General features: G+C 36.3%; 1 protein-coding gene across 1 annotated transcript in view; it reads right to left on the reverse strand.

Annotated features, from left to right (window-relative positions):
- The window catches only part of CAMKMT (calmodulin-lysine N-methyltransferase), a 218,759-nt gene that overhangs the window by 36,168 nt on the left and 162,231 nt on the right, over window positions 1–20,360 (reverse strand). The window contains exons 4-6 of the mRNA XM_040611654.1: window positions 8,738–8,798; window positions 5,731–5,785; window positions 4,618–4,681 (exon numbers count right to left, since the gene is read on the reverse strand). Coding sequence (XP_040467588.1) covers window positions 4,618–4,681; window positions 5,731–5,785; window positions 8,738–8,798 — 180 coding nt within the window. The remainder of the gene's footprint in view (window positions 1–4,617; window positions 4,682–5,730; window positions 5,786–8,737; window positions 8,799–20,360) is intronic.

Here is a 20,360-nt window from a genome sequence, read left to right on the forward strand (position 1 = left end):
TTGCTCCTGGCTCTGTCTGGGTGAAATCCAATGCACAGCAGGAGCTCCTTAACCTATAGGCAAGGGAGTTTCTAGTCCATTTGCTTTTTTGAGAATGGTTTGGAACCACCATAAAAGACAGTACAGCGCAATAAATGCCTTTTCTTCCCCATAGGCACCGCAATAGCGCCTTAGCCTCGTGTCTCAATGCCTCAGCCTCATGGTTCAGATTCTTACAGTTTGGAAGACCAGGTCATAAACTTTGGTAGCCATTCAGGCAGGCCAAAGCAAGGGCTGCAAATGAAAAGTTTCAAGGGGAGCTGTGCCCTGTCATCTATGCCTAGAAAGATAACCTTCATAATCAATCATCTGTGGTTAGTCAGAAGCCACTGGCAGGAAAAGATGTAGGAAGTAATCAAAAATTATGAGAATACCAAACGTCACCCAGTGTGAATCTATAGGTATTTGAATGATTAACTCTCAAAATCAAAAAAATTATCTTAAATGGACATTTTTGGTAATGATGTCAATGATCCCTCCTTCTTATTGAAGACAGTGTTCTTATAGGAAAATTAAACACTAGTGTCAGGCTAATTTAAAATATCAGTGATGTATCTTTTTAATTGCTTTGCTGAAATCACATAATTTGCCTTCCTAATACGGCTGGCTATTTAGAAAAAGTTATTTTAGGAAAGCAGCTATACAAAAAATTTTTTAAAAAAGACAACTGACACTTTGTGAAGCCAAAACCTAGAAATGGAGTAGCAGGAAACTGGTTTAAACAAATCTCTGTAGTTTGGACATGCCTTTTAAATCTTTTCGACAATATACAATGAGAAGTAGTAATGAATGGTCTATACCTGTGAAGTAAAAGGAAGGCATAAATAAAAGCATGCTATTTTTAAGTAGAGGCAGAAATAACATTGGTGATAAATTAGCTACACTGCACTTAAATTATATAACTGAGCAAAACTATTAATAATTGTTGTAAACATGTTAACACTAGCATTTTTTAAATAATTTATGAGCCCATGTCTTCAAGCATTCAGGCTGAACATGACCTTTCTAACCTAAATTTCCCAGGACTGTTGAAAGATCCATACACTATATTTTAATGGCCATTATAGCGCACTGCAACAATGTTTTGTATTATTGATGCTTTCAGACAGTAGTTCAAGTCACCAGTGCATGGTGTGAAACAGAGCTAAGGCAGAAGGTACACAGCCTCTCTGGAATAGGAGACATTTTTTTCTAAAAATGAACCTCATCCTTGGTTTGGACATGTTGAACCATGTATAGATGCTTCCACTGTTCTGGGGAAATAGAATTTGATGTTCATGACTCACTATGTCACAGATACTACCTAAGTTGGAAAATTTGTATCTGAATGGATATCACTCAAAATTACAAAAGGGGGTGAATCTGATAACTTTGCCTATGTATTTCTTTATTATTCACTTGAAATATCTACATTTTTCTTTTTAATACTTTATTTAAATGATCCTAAAAGAACTTACATAGAACACACTAAAGCAACAATGAATTTTTGAACAAAGCTGCAAAAGCAAAAACCTGTCTTTATTTTATTGACTTTGCAATATAAATGATCTGTTAATCAATTAAAACCTGTCCATGATAAGCAAAAGGAGTGAGTGGAAGTCTTTTAAATGGACTAGTAACTGAAATAATCATATCCTTTTAAACCTCATGCATAAGACCACTGATTAATATAAAAAATAGCTATATATTTCACAATGAAATGGTTAAAATGGCAATTATTTGAAATTAACATATTTGTAAATTGTTTTTAACTTGTAACATTTCAATAACATATCCTAATATAAATATTGAAAACATACATAGTGAATACTAAATGTGGAAGTACGAAATGGAGAGTAATATGAAGAATGTCAAAAATTAAAAGAAAAATCAAATCCTCAAAAGCTTGAGACTTCATAAAGCAAAGCTGTTAGTTACGCTCACTGAATAGTGATAACAACAACAAAACCAACAATAATTATGATGATGATGATAATACAAAGGCAGATTCTCAGATGCAATGCACTATTGCCAGGTCGATTTTCAATTACTTTTCACTGATGTATTCATTTGTTTCTTAATGTGCTCATCTTGCCCATTAAGAATAATTAGCAGGCTTGCTTGGTGATTTCCTGGCTTCTGACAGTGATTTTTTTTTGTTGTTGTTGTTGACAACCACTTTTACTTTTTGGAAAGTAATTTTTGGATATTATAGTATGACTGGCATGTAATTTAAGCTTCCTAAGAAATTTAAAGGGAAGATGTAAACAGTAATTTTTAAACAAGATTATTTTAATCTATAATACCTACATAAAAAGCATAATACTAGGTATTAACTATTCCTGAAGAGCAGAATCTAGAAAAGAAAACAGTATTTTATCCCACAGTAATTTCATTTGGTATGCTAAACAATTAAAAAATACCATCAGCAATAATAAAAATGAGCAGAAATACATCATCTGTGGTCTGGTGCACTTGGGGCCAAACACTATTTCCGCTTACTCTAAAAATTCTTCCCGATTTCAGTGAGTCTGGTGTGGCTGAAACAGATCTAAATTTAGCCTAAACTTCTGTTATATATAGCTCGTCACTATAGAAAAGAATGCAAAGAAAACTACTCTAAGACAGATCATAAAATTACTACTGAAGTCCATAAAACACATAAAATGCAACATAAATTTTATTATGTGCACTTTTAAGAATACACTCCATCTACACTGTAAAGTTCTTAGTCTGCTGCACTTTGGCACCCTGCTAATATTAAGCCCATTGTAAAATCCAACACAATAAAAGCACTTTGAATGCTGAGCCTTCAGAGCACCAAATGTTAAAAAAGAAAAATAAATTCCTGTTAGAGCCTTGCACCAATCACTTCTCTGAAAGGGATTCACTGAGTGAATACAGATGAAGACCTCTTGTAAGACTTTCGGAAATAAAAGATATTTCTAAAACATGTTGTGAAAAATTAAGGTGTGTCAATTAGATGACTTTAACAGTATCTTCTTAAGGAATAAAAGCACTTTAATGTGTTTAATTCCAAAGACAGAATGAATAATTTTAGCACTCACCAATTTTCCTTGCTATAGAAGACTTCTAAATTTCAAAAAAGTTCAGGTATGTTTATGGAATCTACTATGCAAGATATTTGCTGACTTGACGATTACTGAGCTCACCTGAAGATTTCTGTGGGTAAAATGACCTTCTGTTAAATACCTATGCTTCTACAAAACATCAGTTTGTTTTGTTAGGCTAGTTTTGAAACACTTTCTTCCTCCCATGTTTTTTGTCTTCATAATGACATCAAAGAAAAATTGGAAGGGGTGATGCTGATTAAAATCCACAGAATAATGAATACTTCCTCCACAAGACATCAGTATAACAAACTGGAATTTATCAAAATAAAAATCCCTGGAATAAAACTGAGAACTTGCATTTTCATGAAAAGGAGACTATTATAAGCCTTCCTTCAAGTTTTAAAAGATATGATCTAGGATTGGCTGTTTTTTCCATGAAATTGTTAAAGTGTTGTAAGCAATTATAGTTACCTCAGTTACCGCTGAGAAAGTCTTTTTAAAGGTAGTGGCTAATATTATTATACTACTATGTTTCTTTTTTAACAGTCATCTGCAACTGCAATTTTTTTAAACCACAAATAAGTTTAACTTATTCTTTTCACTAAATACTCATTACGTTAGCTCAAATACATACAAAACTCAAATCTAAGTAATTTTGATGATGCAGTGGCCAAAACCTGAAAAACTAGTCTGCCTTAAAATGCAAATGGAAAGATTACTAAGGAACAAAAGCAAATAGATAGCTTCCTTTTTTCCCTCTCGATTTCTAAGGGCTATTAGTATTCACTGTATATATCTGTTCTTGTTCTGTGCTGATATTTAATGGGGCCACAAATCATGCCCACTCATTCTCTTGCTTAGCCAAAGTCCAGTTCAATTTTCTGAACTCTGTGTTTATATTAGAAAGGCATAATAGCAATTTATTCTAATATAAGAAATATTATAAAATATTTTTTACAAGGGACAGAGGAGTTTCGCAATGCTACATCAAGAGAAATAATGATAAATTGATAATTGATTAAGCACACTAAATGGGTAATTTGTAGGCAGTTATAACTTAGCAGCAACAATGAAACCATGCACTTCAATATCTGCTGGAAAAGCTACGACAGTATACAAATAGTGGGTATGTTTTAAGAGGCTAGTATCTGAAAGTAAAAAAACCCAAACAAATAAAATCTAGTTCTTCTGCAAAACGGATATGTGGAGAGGAGCTAATGATTTGATTCACTGCTACACCTCCTGTAATGTGCAGCACACACACAAGGAATCTTTCAGCACTCAACCACAAGACAAATATTTACTACTGTACTTGCTCTATACCAACACGTACATTTTTAATTAAAGAAGAAAATGTGGCATTTATTGTGGGGAAGCTGTAGCTCTCTTCAAGATATTTTTTTAATTACTTATGTGGGGACTTTTTCTTAATATACCCCATGCTGTCTGTCTTTATATCGATTGTTACTCAGCCAGTAAAAAGGAACGAGCACAACAAACCAGTTTTCTATCTGAATAAGGATACTTTTGATGGCCTTTTCATTTCCATCAGTTAACAGAACTTCTTTGACATCTGCAGAAATAGCAACCTGAAAAAAAGAGCACAGCAAACAATGAGCAAATATGCTTGTCTGTGTGGAAGTGAAGACAGGAGTGACAAGCCTTCAGTATCATGCTTCCTCACCTATTTCTCTGTAACAATCTTCAATCTTTTTTCATTTTATGTCTGCATTATTTTAATCATTCAATCAAATCAGTCAATACTTTTATCATTCCATTTGCGGGAGCCTCTATCTTGCTATCATTCTGTTCCGTAATTGCATTGTGACAGCCGATGATGGTATTCTGAGAGGCTTTCATTTGCGGGCTTCTGTTTATCTAGTAGAGCCATCATACAAGGCTGTCACTCTGCCTTTCAGCTTGCTTCTGTCTGACTGCCTGATGCCCTTCATATAACTTTGCATTGCAGGCAGATGGCTTTGTAAGGGTAATTTTTTTGTGAGCTTTGACATGCTCGCACATTGGGCTGTAACCTCGACACATTGTATAAGAGCGACAGGTTTGTCAAATGCCAATCAGTGTAACAATATGCTTTTATTTGTAGAGACATAAAAACTTGTCTAATGCACTGCACTGCTACATAATATCTCCTGAATACATGACTCAGAACCCAGAGAATGGTGAACGACTCTCCTGAATGGCCAATCTAATTCAAAAGAATCTAATTACCGAGAGCTCTGGATCATGTTTGTTGGTGTAATAATGCAGGCAAAACATTAGCAGCTATATCATGGTGCTCCAACTGTGATTCGCCAGGCTATTCCTGTATCTTAGCAAATGGGACTATAATCTGAAAAAAAAATGCTTCGACTATGGCAATGAAAGACAGACCGTACGTGGCCTGGAATGTCACAACAAAAGATATTGACTACACGGAGGTAAAATGTTTCTGCTCATCGAGGCAACCATAAAATCAATATGATACGAAAGCAAGTCAATCTAGAAGGTCTCTCAAGACTCTGCAGCTTGACCGCAGCTGAGGCTGTTGACAGTTCTCTGACCCAGCAGTTGGAGGCACTGGAACATTTTTCCTTTTGTTTCTTCCTCTGAATGGGATTGGAATTGAGAAAAGACCTACCATGAGCCCAGCCAAGCATGTCATGCCACCCCCTAGCTCACACACAGCAAGGTCCCTGAAAGAGAGAAAGGAAATGGTAGAACCCATACAAATTAGATGAAAATGGTCAGAGAGACATATATGTTACAAGAACAAATTGCCATCTGCAGTAAGAACTGAGCTACCAGGAAGTTGTAGAGACATGACTAGGCTACCTCATGTCGTTTTGCGTTTTAAAAATAATTATGAAATAGAAAAGTCACAAAGCAGGCAAATCAGTGGGGGTTCCCTCATTAGTGTTCAGTGCAACATTACCACCGCTGAGCTGAAAAATCTGAGAAGGTTCCCTTTTTTCCCTTGTCAATGGCTCTGTCTTTTAGAACTAAACTAGCTAGAGTAGCGAAAGATAATTGTTAGGAAAGGATAACAATGTTAATCCACATTCATTATTGCAAAAACAGTTAGAGAAGTAAATGAGGAAATTAATATTATTTATATATCTCTCCATATAGTTATGCCTAAAAGCCTTTTTATATAAAAAGAGAGTAGTTTTAAAACAAGCCATATACCACAAAACAATTACACACGAAGAAATCCGATCCTTCAATTAGCACTTAAAACTGCAAGTGACCTACAAACAATGCTGTTATGAACAACGATGGGAACAGCAAACAGTTAAGCCACAGAAAACGGAACGAAGTTAGTGTCAAGAGCCTAAACTGAGCCCAAGCAGAGGGTTGAATACATGGTCTAAAAGGCTGCTTTTAACTTAGACCATACTGAGCTGTTATTAAGACGTGCATGTGAAATATAATTTGGCGCAGAGCGTGCCGGATGGGAGCTTGCAGGGGGAGCCACAAAGAATGTCCTCCGGAGCCATGGCCTGCCCCAGGAGGGGAGGAGGAAGGGACGCTGACCCCGCGCCGAAACTGCATGGAGCGGCGTCCAGGGCACGGCAGAGCCTCCGTTTAGGAACACGCTGCTTTATAGCTAAATCTGCAGCAACTGTTACAGCTGGCAGAAACATTCCCATTGAGACATTTTTGACAGGCAGAAAATGGAATTTCAGCTAAACAGATTTTTTTTGGTGTACCTTTTATTGTCCCCTAAAACACCAACATTTGAAAACCTGTTTTTATGTGAAAGTACTACCTTCCTACTCGCTTGACTCTGATGTTTAGGAAGAGCATCTAGGATACCATATCAATATCAGTAGATAGATGCTGATATTTTGTTTGCTGAGCTGCTGTCTGGATGGGATAGATTTATTTTTCTCAAGACTACAAATTTTATTTGAAAAAAGTCTAGTTGTCCTATTTCATGGAAATGAGACCAAAGACGGGCACAGTTTGGAGGAACAAGCTGTACATAAACCCAATAACAGATGTGGGAAATTTGCTGTTTGTGGTTTAAATGGAATGATTATAGGTTTTTCCTCACATAAGTTTTTATTTTTCTAAACCATATATGTCATATATATTAAAAGCATACACATATGGTTATATATATGAGATTTACAAGGCACTTAATCCTTTGTAAGAGTCATGCTTATTGAAATAAACGCAGGAAGCAGCTAGTGTGGGAGTTTTAGTGCATTTTGAACCAAATTTGTATGTACTTAATATACCAGCATATACACATCCATACTTACACATAAAAATAATTTATTTCAGTGCAAAGTTCCCTTATTAACAGATTTTAAAAATAATATCTGTCTTTTAGGCAACATTTAGTGACATTTATCCAAGATAATTAAAATCAGAAACTCTGCTCTGAAGGTATTGTTGAGAGGGCATAATCCTGAGAAATCAGGATGTGAAACTGCCCATTTCCTCCACAGAAGTGTGACTGATCAGTCTCTGAGTATCCAGGCTTGCATACCCAAACCAGGAAAACACCCTTTTAGTGAGCAGCCCGGGGAGGTTTGCTGTGAAGAGCCTCTGAGAGCAAGCACAGCATATGGGCCATGGCACAGGCTGGATGGCAAAGTGCTACAGGGACACCATGACAGCAGCAAAAGTCACACAATGCAGTGCTCAGCTAAACTTGGAAGAATGAGCAACAACTGCCAAATTGGGTGTGTTAGCTGCCTCCTCTAACGGGGTGGGCTTCGTTCAGGTGGTGGACCAAGTAGAAACGAGGCTTTACAAACCAGGGCATGCTTTGGTGCCACATCTTTGACTTCAGATAGGAGTCTGAGCCAGCTGCAGGAACCAGCTCACGGCTGATATGCTTTCAGCTTTGGTACAAGGGGCAGGGACTTACAGGTCGGTCCTCTGTATTTTACCAACACTGTATGTACGCAGACTGAAGGATTTCAGAGTCCAACCTTGTTTACTTGGTATTAGCCTTGCACGCTCACTCAGAACACAATTTATGCCTCCAAATGCATTGTTATAATGGCTTTTCTTGCACTCCACTCATCCTCTGGACAACGAAACTTCAAGGATTTCCAAGTGCAAAGCTCTGTACACTCAAGGGGAAAGACAGAGGATGCAGGATGGATTTTATTTTCAGGTGTTCCCGTTGGAGCCTTGATAAATGTCTTCTACAAGTTCAGAAAATGTGAAAAAATGAAAACAACAAAAAGTGCAGGATTTCTCAAAAGTGTTTCACAACACTTAAACACAGGTGCAAATTCCTCCATTGCTATATGCAGTGATTATTATGTGTTTTATCAAGTAATACTTTGCTTGTTTTTGCAACAGATGTCAGTTTAAAGAACGTCTTTTATTTTTCCTGACCTTCACAATCAGTACTGATTGATTGGAGCTTCACTTTTGTTTCCCAAAAATCAAAGTGAAATAAAACGCCTTGAGTGGAAATCAAAAGTCTTTGACATATAGCAGAAAGCTTGCTGTGCAATATTAGTACCCAAAGGCAGCGCAGAATTCTTTGTTAGGAGCAACATGCTTTCACCTTGAACATTTTAAATTTAATCTGAAGACTTAAATCATAGCAATCTTTACCATGCAGATACAATAAAACTAACAGATTGGAAAATATCTTTTTATATTTAACTCTGTACCTGAATATTTCTTTGTGCTTTAGGCAGTAGTAAGCCAGCACTTCTTCAGATGGCCAGAGACCTATAAAACAAAGAAATTTGCCACCTTAGAATAGAATATTTTCCCCTAAAATAATATTTGAATACACAATACCATTCGCAGATCTCTACCAAATGTTTCATTTTCTAAATTTGCCATAATACCATGTAATAAAAAACAAATAAGACTTTTAATGGAAGACTTATGCTTTAAAGATTGAAACAGAATATTTCACAGATTTTATCCTTACTAATGATCAGAAATTTACTTTATAGATACATGCTCACACACATCAACATAAACATTTATCTATACATACACATACAATTGTCAAGACTTTGAACGATATGTCAAATTTGATTCTATGAAACTTTTGACATTTGAGCATTCACATGAACATCAAACTGTTTGTACCAGGCCAGATGTGAAGCCCACCCTGCCTTGTAGCCTCTTTCTAACAGTGGACAGGAGGCCCCTCCTTTTTAATTATCTGTCCTCTACCGTCATTTAGTTTCTTCACAGTTTCTTTTTATTTAGCTCCTTTTCTCTTAGGTTTTCTTAGGTCGGGCATCAGTCTGACTGTAAGGGGCACTGACCAGTAACGTGCGCTCAGGACAAATACAGGACTAGGGCAGTAATGCAGCATGAGTTCTAGTTGTGGCTCAAGAAGTTCCTGAGGAGGAGAGGCGACACAAGTTAATAAGTTCTGTTTAATAGTCACCAAAGGATTATTCTAGTTGTTCTGTAGATTGCGGTAAACTTCCCATAGTGCAATGTCCTGTGGCGGACAGCACCACAGTTTTACTCTGTTGGCTAAAGAAACACCTTCTCTCTCTTATTTTGTACTTGCCTCTGTGTCATTTTCATTAGAGCTGCTCTGGTTTTCATATGGGAATAGATAGGAGCAATCATGCTTTTTTTCATCTAATCTGTATTATTCACAATTTTATAAACTTTCATCATAAAACTTACACTGGTCACGGTCAACCTTGGCAAGTACTTGAAGACATCCATACAAATTTACCCTTTTAACATCATTCACTCATGAAACTTGCTGTTTTTCATCAGACCAGTTTCCCATCTCACTTGAACACCTGACTGAAGCGCCGTGACCCACAGAGAGGGTAGCACAGATCCTGTGTGGCTGGTGTGCTCTCCTGCGGGCACCAACCTCCATTGCTGGAAGGAGCCTCGGGAAAACAGACTCGTACTCAGGCACTTGAGTTAGGTTCCCAAAGTTAAGGGAGGACGAATCAAAGGCATATGCGGCCAAAAGATGGTTGTTATGTGTTTTCCATCTGTTGTTGCTTAGTGATGAAAAAACGTATTTACATGCCTACCTAAAGGTAAAAAACAGGGCTAGCCTCCTCCCACAACACACAGTGCTATGAATTAATGGGACACAAACTTAATGTTATGAACCACAGACACTTCAGTAGTTTCAGTAAACTGAAGTTAACACAGACATGCAGGAGCACCCTTTAGATATTTCTAGACAGGTAAAACTAATTCCATGCAGTTTACTACATATGTGAATCCTTTAGATTATTTTTTGTCATTTTTTATTCTCGAGACTTTAAAAACATCACAACATATTTAATAGAAGCAGAAGTTTGCAGGAAAAACTGTCTTCCTTTTAAATCACTTAAAGCCTGAATGTAAACATCAAATATATAATTATTCCTTTCCATCTGGAAAATATTCTGAACTAGTCTTACTCATAGTGATAAATAATGAAAATGTAAGAATATGTTTACCAAGGAAAAGCCTAGACAGGATTTGGCCAAAACTTTGCATGTAACATATAAAGATCTTAAAGGTAAAAAAAAATAGAGCATCAATTTCTACATATAACAAAAACACTAAAGCAATATTGGTATTTCTCCTGTTTATGACAATTTAGGCAAATCAGGTGTTTGCAAAACGAATGTGCTATTTTACTTAGACTTGTTAAGGGTTAAAATAAAATATTCACACAACACTACCCATTCTTCAGTGAAACATACACTATGAATTGTACAGGATTTTCCACCTCCGTTTTGAGCATTTCAATGCTTTTGAGCACTGAAATATGCTAAAATGACAGATTTTGTAATAAATATAATAACTGTTTAAATATTTTAGTGTATAATATAAAGAATGTTTCAGTTTGCAGTGACTGGTGTATACTCAAGCAATAGAAGTGCTTTTTTAATATTTAGTGAAAACACAGCTAATTTAATACCATTTATAATACTTATATCTCACATTACAAAAAAAACCCCACACCCACAAACACAAAAAACCTAAAACCTTTTATAGCAAACTTTTAGCCTGAGCGAGTTTTAAAAATACATGTCAATTGTAGCAAAATCCTTCAACATCTGAGTTTTCATAACCCTCCGTCAAATGTCTCTCACTTTTCTACGGTTATTATTGAAAGGGCACTTTGAATGGTGTCACTAAATCTTTTATGAGGGGTCACCGTTCTTTTCCCTGCTACCATTACAATGTTGATACCGGCTGAAGCTGCAGGTGTATCAGATAGCTCTGTGCTGAGCGAAGGGTAAAGCACCTTTGGAAAGACAATGCTTTTCTTTAGGCACATGCTAGCAATGCGCAGACTCTCCTCCCCGCTACCTTCCCCCATAGGGATGAAAGTATCACCTCAGCAATGATATAAGTGGCTAGCAGCTAAAAAAGCAGAAGTCAGGAGGTCTTTTACGAACACAGGTCTCAAGTGTGGAAGCACACAGTGCTTCCAGCTAAGCCAAGATGCCAGAAGCCAGGATACCTGTGTTAATTTTAGTAAAAGGAAAAGCTTCTCGTGCTTGAACAGGTAGGTAAGCCTCTTTACCTTCAAAACAGGGATAAGCTTAAAGATCCATGGGGAGGAGTCTGCATTCTGTCTTCGTCCCCTTCACTCTGACCTACATTCACCAACACAATGACCTACATTTTGAAGTTGCAAGTATAAGAGAGTTCTGCTTCTGTTTGAAAACATACAGCTGTAATGCAGCAATTCCTATGAGTCAACAACTACCACTAGGTTGTGAAAAGTGTAATTTATTTCCTGCAAACACATACATATGGATATGGATTAAATGTCCTGCGAACACATGTAAAATAATTCTTTCATATTTAAAATAAAATTATTCTCATTTTGTATTAGGAATTTGGTTATAAATACATAACATTGGATGGGTACCTATTTGCATATACATCCACGTACATATGATAGTCAATTATTTACACATGTATAGGCAAAAGAATATCAAAAGGCCCCCAAATAGCGCTTGTATTTAAAAGGCTATAAATATACTACAAGTCCTAGACGGGCAAAAAATCTCATGGTACAAGGAAACAGAGAGAAAGAAGAGTTTCTTTTTGCAAAAATAAATATTTTGCAACATTTACTGGAGGTTTTAAAACTCTTTATCACCTTGATAACTACAGTGTGACAACAGAGAATAGTTGCCAGAAAACATTGGAATCTCTATTGACACAAATGGAAGAATTAAGTTGTGTTGGTGTTTAAAGGAGTGCCTCAAGAAGGACTATGATTTGGCATGTCTGAAGACACAGGAGAGAGACAGTGCTCACAGAGCAACACCTGTCCACATTTCAACTCTTGGCAGGTATCCTTTCACCATTACTGTAGGAGATCCACTACAAATGTGCCATAAGAGCAATGAAGTCTACTTCCAGACAGCTTCATGACACTTCTTACAGTAGTAGGGTTTGAAAAAAAATTATCACTGAATAGTCGGATGATGGATGGAGAAATGCAATATATGCAGAGACATACAAAATGCAGGCATTTCTACAGTACTTATCACCATATCATAAAATCTCAGCACAATAATGGAGTCTACATCACAAGAACTTGATGATATCATGAATTTCTGTTGTCCCAGTTTTTCACATTAGGAACCAAACTAGGAGACAGAGACAGATTATATCACTTAAACACACAGAATGAACCTATGGGAAGGGCAAGAAAAAAACCTGAGTCATCCATCCTACCACACTGAGGTATGATCTAACCAAAAAAGACATCCAAGCTTTTTCTATAGAAGAACATCACTAACAAAAAGCATAATGCTAAGAATACATAAATTAAGTTGGTTTTATTACTCTCATAGTGCCTACTAAAGTGTGAGGTCCTTCTGCACTAGCTAGCCATGGCATAACAATTCTTTAAAGCAACCATCAACACACACAGACAGCTTTCTGAGGATGGTTTGCTTAACCATCAGGTGGAGCACTACTAGTCCAAAGCAACACAAAACCTCTGTCGTCTTCCCTGGATCTAAAAATGCTGAATCCTGTATGATATTACAGAAAATTTTCTACTAGAAATAAATTATCCAGTATAAATAAAAAAAAATAATTTTTCTCCTCTGTGGCTTTTTACCACATATTTTAAAGAATGCTGTCACACATTCTGATAACAAATACTGAGATCTGATGTGAAGTTCTTAAAGAACAGCATGCTATTAGAAAATTCTCAGGACAGAGTGCTAAGAATTTTGAGATTCTTTTTAAAGAAGACATTTGATTACTGGAGACATTATGCCTCTGCACTGCTCCACAGATACAAAGAAGTCACAGCAGCTACTGATTACTTTAACTGGGATAGTGAAAGATTAGTGGAACTCTGCTCTACTGCCTGCCAATGCTACACACAGAAAACAAAGGGGCAACTAGGGGTGACAGGTGAACCATCCCTTGAAGCTCTGAGTAGGTGGTATAAAGCTGTCCAACAACTGCTTCATGCCAGGTGGTTAAGAATCTCCTTTCCAAGCTAAGCCAAATTGAAAGTTTTGTCACTTTTCCCTAGCACTTCAGATGACCACATGTACAGATGTCTGATCTCAAAATCCAAATTTTGTCTTTTATTTGCACTATTAAGCTATGAGACGTCTTCCTATTCATTTGAAGTTTCAAGTAAACTTTGCACAAATCCCATCTTAACCCTGAAAAGCAAAGACAATTTAAATTTGAAAAGTCAGTCATTTTCCCCAATGAATTTACTCAAAAAGATCTTTTTTTCTACTAAGTCCTGATTCTTAACTATGTGAAATTACCTTATTTGCTTTAATTGTCTTCAAAGTGAGAGGAAAAAAAAGCATTATGGGCAAAGAGATGAATAATGTCTCAAAAGAAGTACCAACAATTGCACTGAGAAATGATGAATTGTTTTCTGACCCTAAGAAAATTATTTTTTATCCTTCCTGACACCAAGATACATTGTTGCTGGAGAGCAGAAAAACTTTTGGCATCCCAATTGACTGTGCAGAGGAGTACCTGTCTGGACAGGCAACTATTCTCCATCTCCTCTGCTAAAAGACTGTAGAGTGGATGGAAAATCCCCAAAACTAAGATACCTAATAGAACAGGCTATTCTAGGAATTTAACATAAGGAATTACAGAAATCTAAAATAAGGTACTTCCACTCTTCCTGTAGCATCATTACAATCCAAATTTTACAGCATCAACATTATTTTCTACTGACTATGCCTTACATTCTAGTCACAAGGGAAGGTAAGTTCAATAATTTTATTCTGGTTAGTTTTTGTGTGGATCCCCAGCGTCATGCAGAACAAGAAGCACCATACACCTGTTGGAGGTCCTGGAGAAGTAAGAAGGTTCAACAGCACAGTATTGTGGAGTAAATTTTAAAATGAGGCTCTAACCAATATTATGAGCCCTTCTGTCTCTGGAGCACTACAATTCACTTCCAATTCAGACAAAAATATGTCAAGTATGAATACTACAACTAAGACTAAATACAAAGTGGATACACAGCATATGTCTGCTTGTAACATATAATGTGGTTGTTCTAATTTGAGTAGTTGCTTGAGTAAAGACTGCTTTTAATTGATTTTACTGCTGTAGTTAGTTAGTTTGCATGGATAGCTCTCAAAAATACTTCCAGCTCTCAACTTTCTTCAAACTCCAAACCTCAAGTCCCTTTAAAATATAATTTTATCATAAAAATGTTGCTTAGTATAGTTGGGAAGTAAAGATTTAATTTTCATTCACTTGTTTACACAGCATACAAAATGTGACACAGATGAAAGGATTATCAATAATCCTGGTTACCTAATATCCCACCTAAGGTGTATTGAATCTAAAAAAAAATAAATAAACACATGTAAGAATGCACTAATACCACAAATATTCAATTTTTTAGCTGCCATAAAATGCATGTACAGAAGAGTGGAAACCTTCCATAGCAAATTACTTTCATAATAATCTACAAGCAAGCCTGGTAACTTCAGTAAAATGAAGAAATAGAGGGAATTGCTAAGGAAAAAACCCACAGAAAAAACTCTTGTCAACTCATTCTGTTCGCAGTGCACAAACCCCCTATTCTCAAACTTGCATCCTCAGGTTGAAGTTTACACCCATCTACAGTAGAAGCAGATAAAAGAAGCACCATCATCACCAAGTTGGCTGCAGATGGTGTGTTTGGAACTGAAAAACTATTTTCCTACAAAATTTCATTAGAGGGAAGGTTTTCAAAAGGCGAACAGCTAGAGTACTGTGTCCTTCTGAACAGTGGACGATCTCAAGCATCAACATAAGAGCTAACTTGTTTTGAAAGTTCAATTGTCTAATCTGAGGCCCTGCATTCTGAAATTTGCTTGCTTGTATTTGCAAGCAAGCAACTTCAGCGCCAAAAGCACACAGTGTGAAAACCAGAGAAGTATTTAATAGCCTTTACAGTAGCACCTTACACCTGTGTCTTACTGCATCTGACTTTTGCACATGGCAAACCCATTTTAAGTCCGGTGAAGAGGAGTAATTTGAGGCAGGGGGAATGGCTAGCTTACTTTTCCACAGCAGGAATGCTGTAAGTGAGTTTGAAAAGGTACAACACCAGAAGAAACAGAAAGAGAAACAAGTCTCGCCATTTTTGCCTATGCACATACATTTAATAGAAACTCTTGTCTCTCTTTCAATCTCAAGCAGAATTCATGATATTCAGATCACTGAGAAATATGTATAAGCACCGGCTGAGATCTTCAGCCTAGGCAAAATGGCCTCAGCACTGTATCTCTCACTTTCATTCTCATTATTATTCATGACTAGGAGGGAAACATGATGGTCTGCAATCTGCAAATTTCTTTTAGAGCACAAACTTAAGAGGTTCGGTGGAACTGATGTGGAAATACAGTAACAAGTCAAAGCTGGAAATGTATGCATATCTCTTCCATAAGAAAAATCGGCAAACTGTACAAATCTACTTGTATGATTGTCTTTAACATCCTTTTTTCAAATGAATGAATTTGATTGTGTTGTATGTGGTTTTTTTTTACCTACTTTTCAAACAGTTATTAAAAATTAAACAACAGTGGAACAAACCTTTTGTGATTATAGCCTTCATTCTCCTGCAAAAAACTGGATCTATAAATTTATGTACCATTGTAGATGTAAATTACAAAATTTTATATTCAACTATATTAAAACATCTATTCCAAAAATGATTACCAGTTGTGAAAAGCAGACAGGCTTATCACTTGCTGTCAGTTGTTCATGTCTAGTTAAGCAATAATGTGCTAAAACTGCTCTTTTGTTTTGTGTAAGAATTTTGGCAATAGAAGAAATGAACACTCGTTTAATAAAAACTCAGGCTGCTTTTTGCTTTGATGGAGGAAGCAGCTGCCTGTTTTCATTTGCTGCAGAGCAGCAAAACCCATCAATATAATAAGCAGCTTAGATGCATCCATCCACAGCATCTGTAAGGATATAGGGCTATTCGCTCAAAACCAATCCTTGGTTTAATTTTAACAAAGATGTGTCTGACATATTTGAAAATGCATTATAATAGGGTTTTGAAATAGTAGCATTTTCTCTTTTCTTTTTAAATACTTTTCACAGATTTTGAAAGCAAGTATACATATTGGAATGATAGAAATGATAAAACAAATATTACTATAGCAAACAGCAGAACTAACCTAAAAATGCAAAGATGGAACATTAAGAGATGCCTTCTGGTCACAGACTCTCCTGTCTCTTGAAAATATAGAAAAACAGTATTTCAATCTTTTCAGTGAACATTTTTTTCAACATAACCAAGAGCAGAGAAAGATACTAGAAATAAGTATAACAGAAAAAAATCAACCAACCTGCAAAGATCTTAGATACATTATCCAACAATATTTCCTGAGATACACTTGTCCTTCCCTCCCTCATGCTTTGTTAAAAGTAGATAAATATTAATGCTCATTTCTAAAAGTACTTATCAAATTGTTTTCTACTATTGCCTGAAAATATCACCTTTTACTAAGTTTGAGCAGTGTGAGTTTGTCCCAAGTGACAACTTCTAATTGCAATTAAAATCTTTAATTAAAAATAGAGTTATAGTACTTCCATATATAATTACAAAAACAGGGAGAGAAAGATAAAATACCACCTGAGATATAAAGCATAAAACTCTATTTTCACTCTAAATATGTGATATGGTACATTTATATTATTAAAAATTCTGAAGACATTATTATTATTTTAGTGCTGTTCGGCTTTCTAAGACCTTTCTAAGCTGAGCTTTTAGATGATTTGCACATTAACTGAGAAGTCAGATAATTCTTAATCCTCCTCTTTTTCAGATCCAATAATGGATAAGGGAGCATCTTAGCATGATCAACTAGCAATCTGCCTAGCCTGAGTGGTAGTACACCTGAATTTAGGATTAGTCATCCGGTTTTCATAATATCTGATTTAAATGAGCACTCATTCTGGGAAGTGTAGAAAAAGAATATTCAATGATATTTGAATTGTACCATTTAAATATGTAACAATACATTTGAAGTGCATGCATATTTATTTGCTTCACAAACAAAAAGCGATAAAGAAAGGAAGATTTTAAAGAATTCTATCCAGACAAACAGTTGGATAGTTCAATTAAATAACTACTTTTTTCAATATTCGCAATAGCTTATAGATACAACCAACCATATTTCGGCTATAGCCTTGTATCTCTATGTAGTCAATTCCAATACACTAATTTCAGTTTTGTCTATATATAAAGTGAGGGAACTAGTTGGTTGGGGTGTTTTTTCTGTCTGTTTTTTCATGGCATTTTTGGGTTGCTTTGGGTTTTGGTATTTTTAGTTTGGTTTGTTTTTTGCAGATATATCATGGGTAGAGAAGGTAACAAACCTGTAGATTGGCCCTGGTTACTAATATTGCTTATCTTCCTCAATTATTTGATACAGAACACGGAAGCCTGGGTAACTGATCTATGCACTCTTAGGGGTGCTCAAGATAAAGTGGAATTTATTTGGGGGATTTGACTGTATTTGGAAGTGGTGTCTAAAGCTTAAAGCTTGGATTGCTTCCATGGGGTTTTTTTTTGTTTGTGTCATGTCATGTCATGTCCCGTCCTCACCTTCCCTCCCCTAACTAACAAAGAGAATACCTTTTTGGTCCTAGTAGCTTCTGACTCAGTATTTTTCTCCTTTATCAAACTCTGCCATTCTACATAGTTTATGAAACTATTAAAAAACATCTGCTCTGTGCTGCCAGGAGATACAAATTGTGTGCAAGTAGAAATAATAATTGCAGGCATGGTTCGGTTTGCAGGCTTTGCACCATCTCTCCAACAAAACAGTGTATCTCAGTACTTGGAGCTTCATGTACTAGCAAAAGGTGATCACACATCCTACACATTCTTAAATGAGATTGTTAGGCCACCATATTCAATGAACTTTAATTCTTTCTCCAGGGGTATCTTCAAGTGGTGCTAAGTGTGCAATTTCTAAAAGTCTACGCTACTGGCAACCATCCTGCAGCAGGTGCCCAACCCCCCCCCCCCCCCCCCCCCCATTACTAAACCTTGTTTTCATCTCTCACATGGGATTAGATTTGTAATGAGTTCTTTGAGAACGCCACACAAGGATGAACCACTCTCAGACATCTCAGATCATTTATAGATCCACATGGGCCTACATTCCATATGAATTTAGACAGTAAGAGTGAAGGCAAATGCTGTCATTTATAGCGAAGGAAAACTTTTTCTGAAAGGCCAAGGATTAAATAAGCATGAAGATGCTTTAGATCCTTCCAGGTCCAGTTTGACATGCGTTCATAGGGCAACACAAGAGAACTTTACCATTGTTCATGGCTGTTTTTTGCCTGAATAAGTTTCAAGAACCATAGGTGTTCATCTGGCACTTTTCATGTGTACTAAATACAATGGGCCAGGTCTTCAGCTGGTGTTATGTGGTATTATGCCAGTGTATCCCAGCTAAGGGACTAGCCTTGAATTTGAAATATACATGGTATTCCTAAGAAACTAAGTAGCCTTTATTATATTATTATATGCTAATAATACTGCTTTGGATGATAGTAATACTGCTTTGGATGATTTTGCAGAGTCAAATCCAAGGGTATCCTTTCCAGGAAATCAATGCTTCGCTGGGTTATGTTAAAGGAGGATACAAAAGTGGCAAGAGTAGAATTTAGTCTCCAAATTGGCCTGAAATATTAACAACCAATTTTCCCTGATTACTTTCACATTTCCCATGTTACTGTAATAAACTATGACCTAACTGACCACATTCTTATTTCACAAGGCATAAATAATGCAAAAGAGCAACACAGGTGCTACAAGATTTCTACTAAAAAACATTGATGAGCTGTATAAACACTTACTCTTTTACACTCCAACACAGAAGTGCTCTTAGGTCAAGGATAATGTGCTTTGACAAAGATATAAAGCTTAGGGTCTTACGCCATTTTTCAGTGTTGAAAGAATGTATTTCAGAACATCCAGGGGATTGAGTCTCAGAAAAAATGGAGCAAAACCAAAGCAAATCATTACACTCAATTTAATTAAATGAAAGCATGAAAGAGCCTGTGAGCTAACCTTGTAATAATGTTTAGGTTCACCATCGGTAGGTCTTGAAAGAAAGTTGATCAAATTCTTAATTAAAGTGAGCATATGTTTTTTGACTTCAAACATTGCTCAGTTGTACGCCAGCACAGAAATTTGGACCCATCTTTTGACACTGCAATTTGAGTGGGAGACTTTTCCCTTGTGTGCTCTATTCCATGGTGACCACAGACCCTTGGGTGACCCTAGGATTCTCCTTAGGGAGCATCAAGGTTTTACAATATCTAACCTAGGCCACTTTATGCTTTGGGGCGGATTTTTATTGATGGCAAAGCCAACACGGTAAGTCATCAGTTTCTACAGCATTTCTTGCACAGACAGACTTTGTTAAATCTGCATGCCAAACTCTCACATTAGCAGGCAGACTGTTCAAATACCTAGATAATGCTTTCTCTTAATGAGTTTTAAGAGCTCAGACTTTAAAAATGAAGAGGCAGCTTTATAATCTGAAATTAAAACTTCTTCCTTAAGTATTAAGTGCATTGTGACCCTATTTTCATATAATTCTCCATCGATAAAATAACAACACTGCAGTAATGAGGAAAACCACTTAAAAAAGTAGTTGTATGTCATCATTATAGTAATTAGCACATAACAAATTTTAGCACTTTCTTGTTGTTCTCTTTTCTTGTTAAGAGTTTCAGTCACAATAAAAGAGTAATTTCCCATTACTTTTGGGGGAGGGAAGGGGTGGAGGAAGAAGGGATCATGAAATATAT

This window comes from Falco naumanni, chromosome 12 (genome assembly GCF_017639655.2).
Source record: "Falco naumanni isolate bFalNau1 chromosome 12, bFalNau1.pat, whole genome shotgun sequence".
Classification (NCBI taxonomy): Eukaryota; Metazoa; Chordata; class Aves; order Falconiformes; family Falconidae; genus Falco; species Falco naumanni.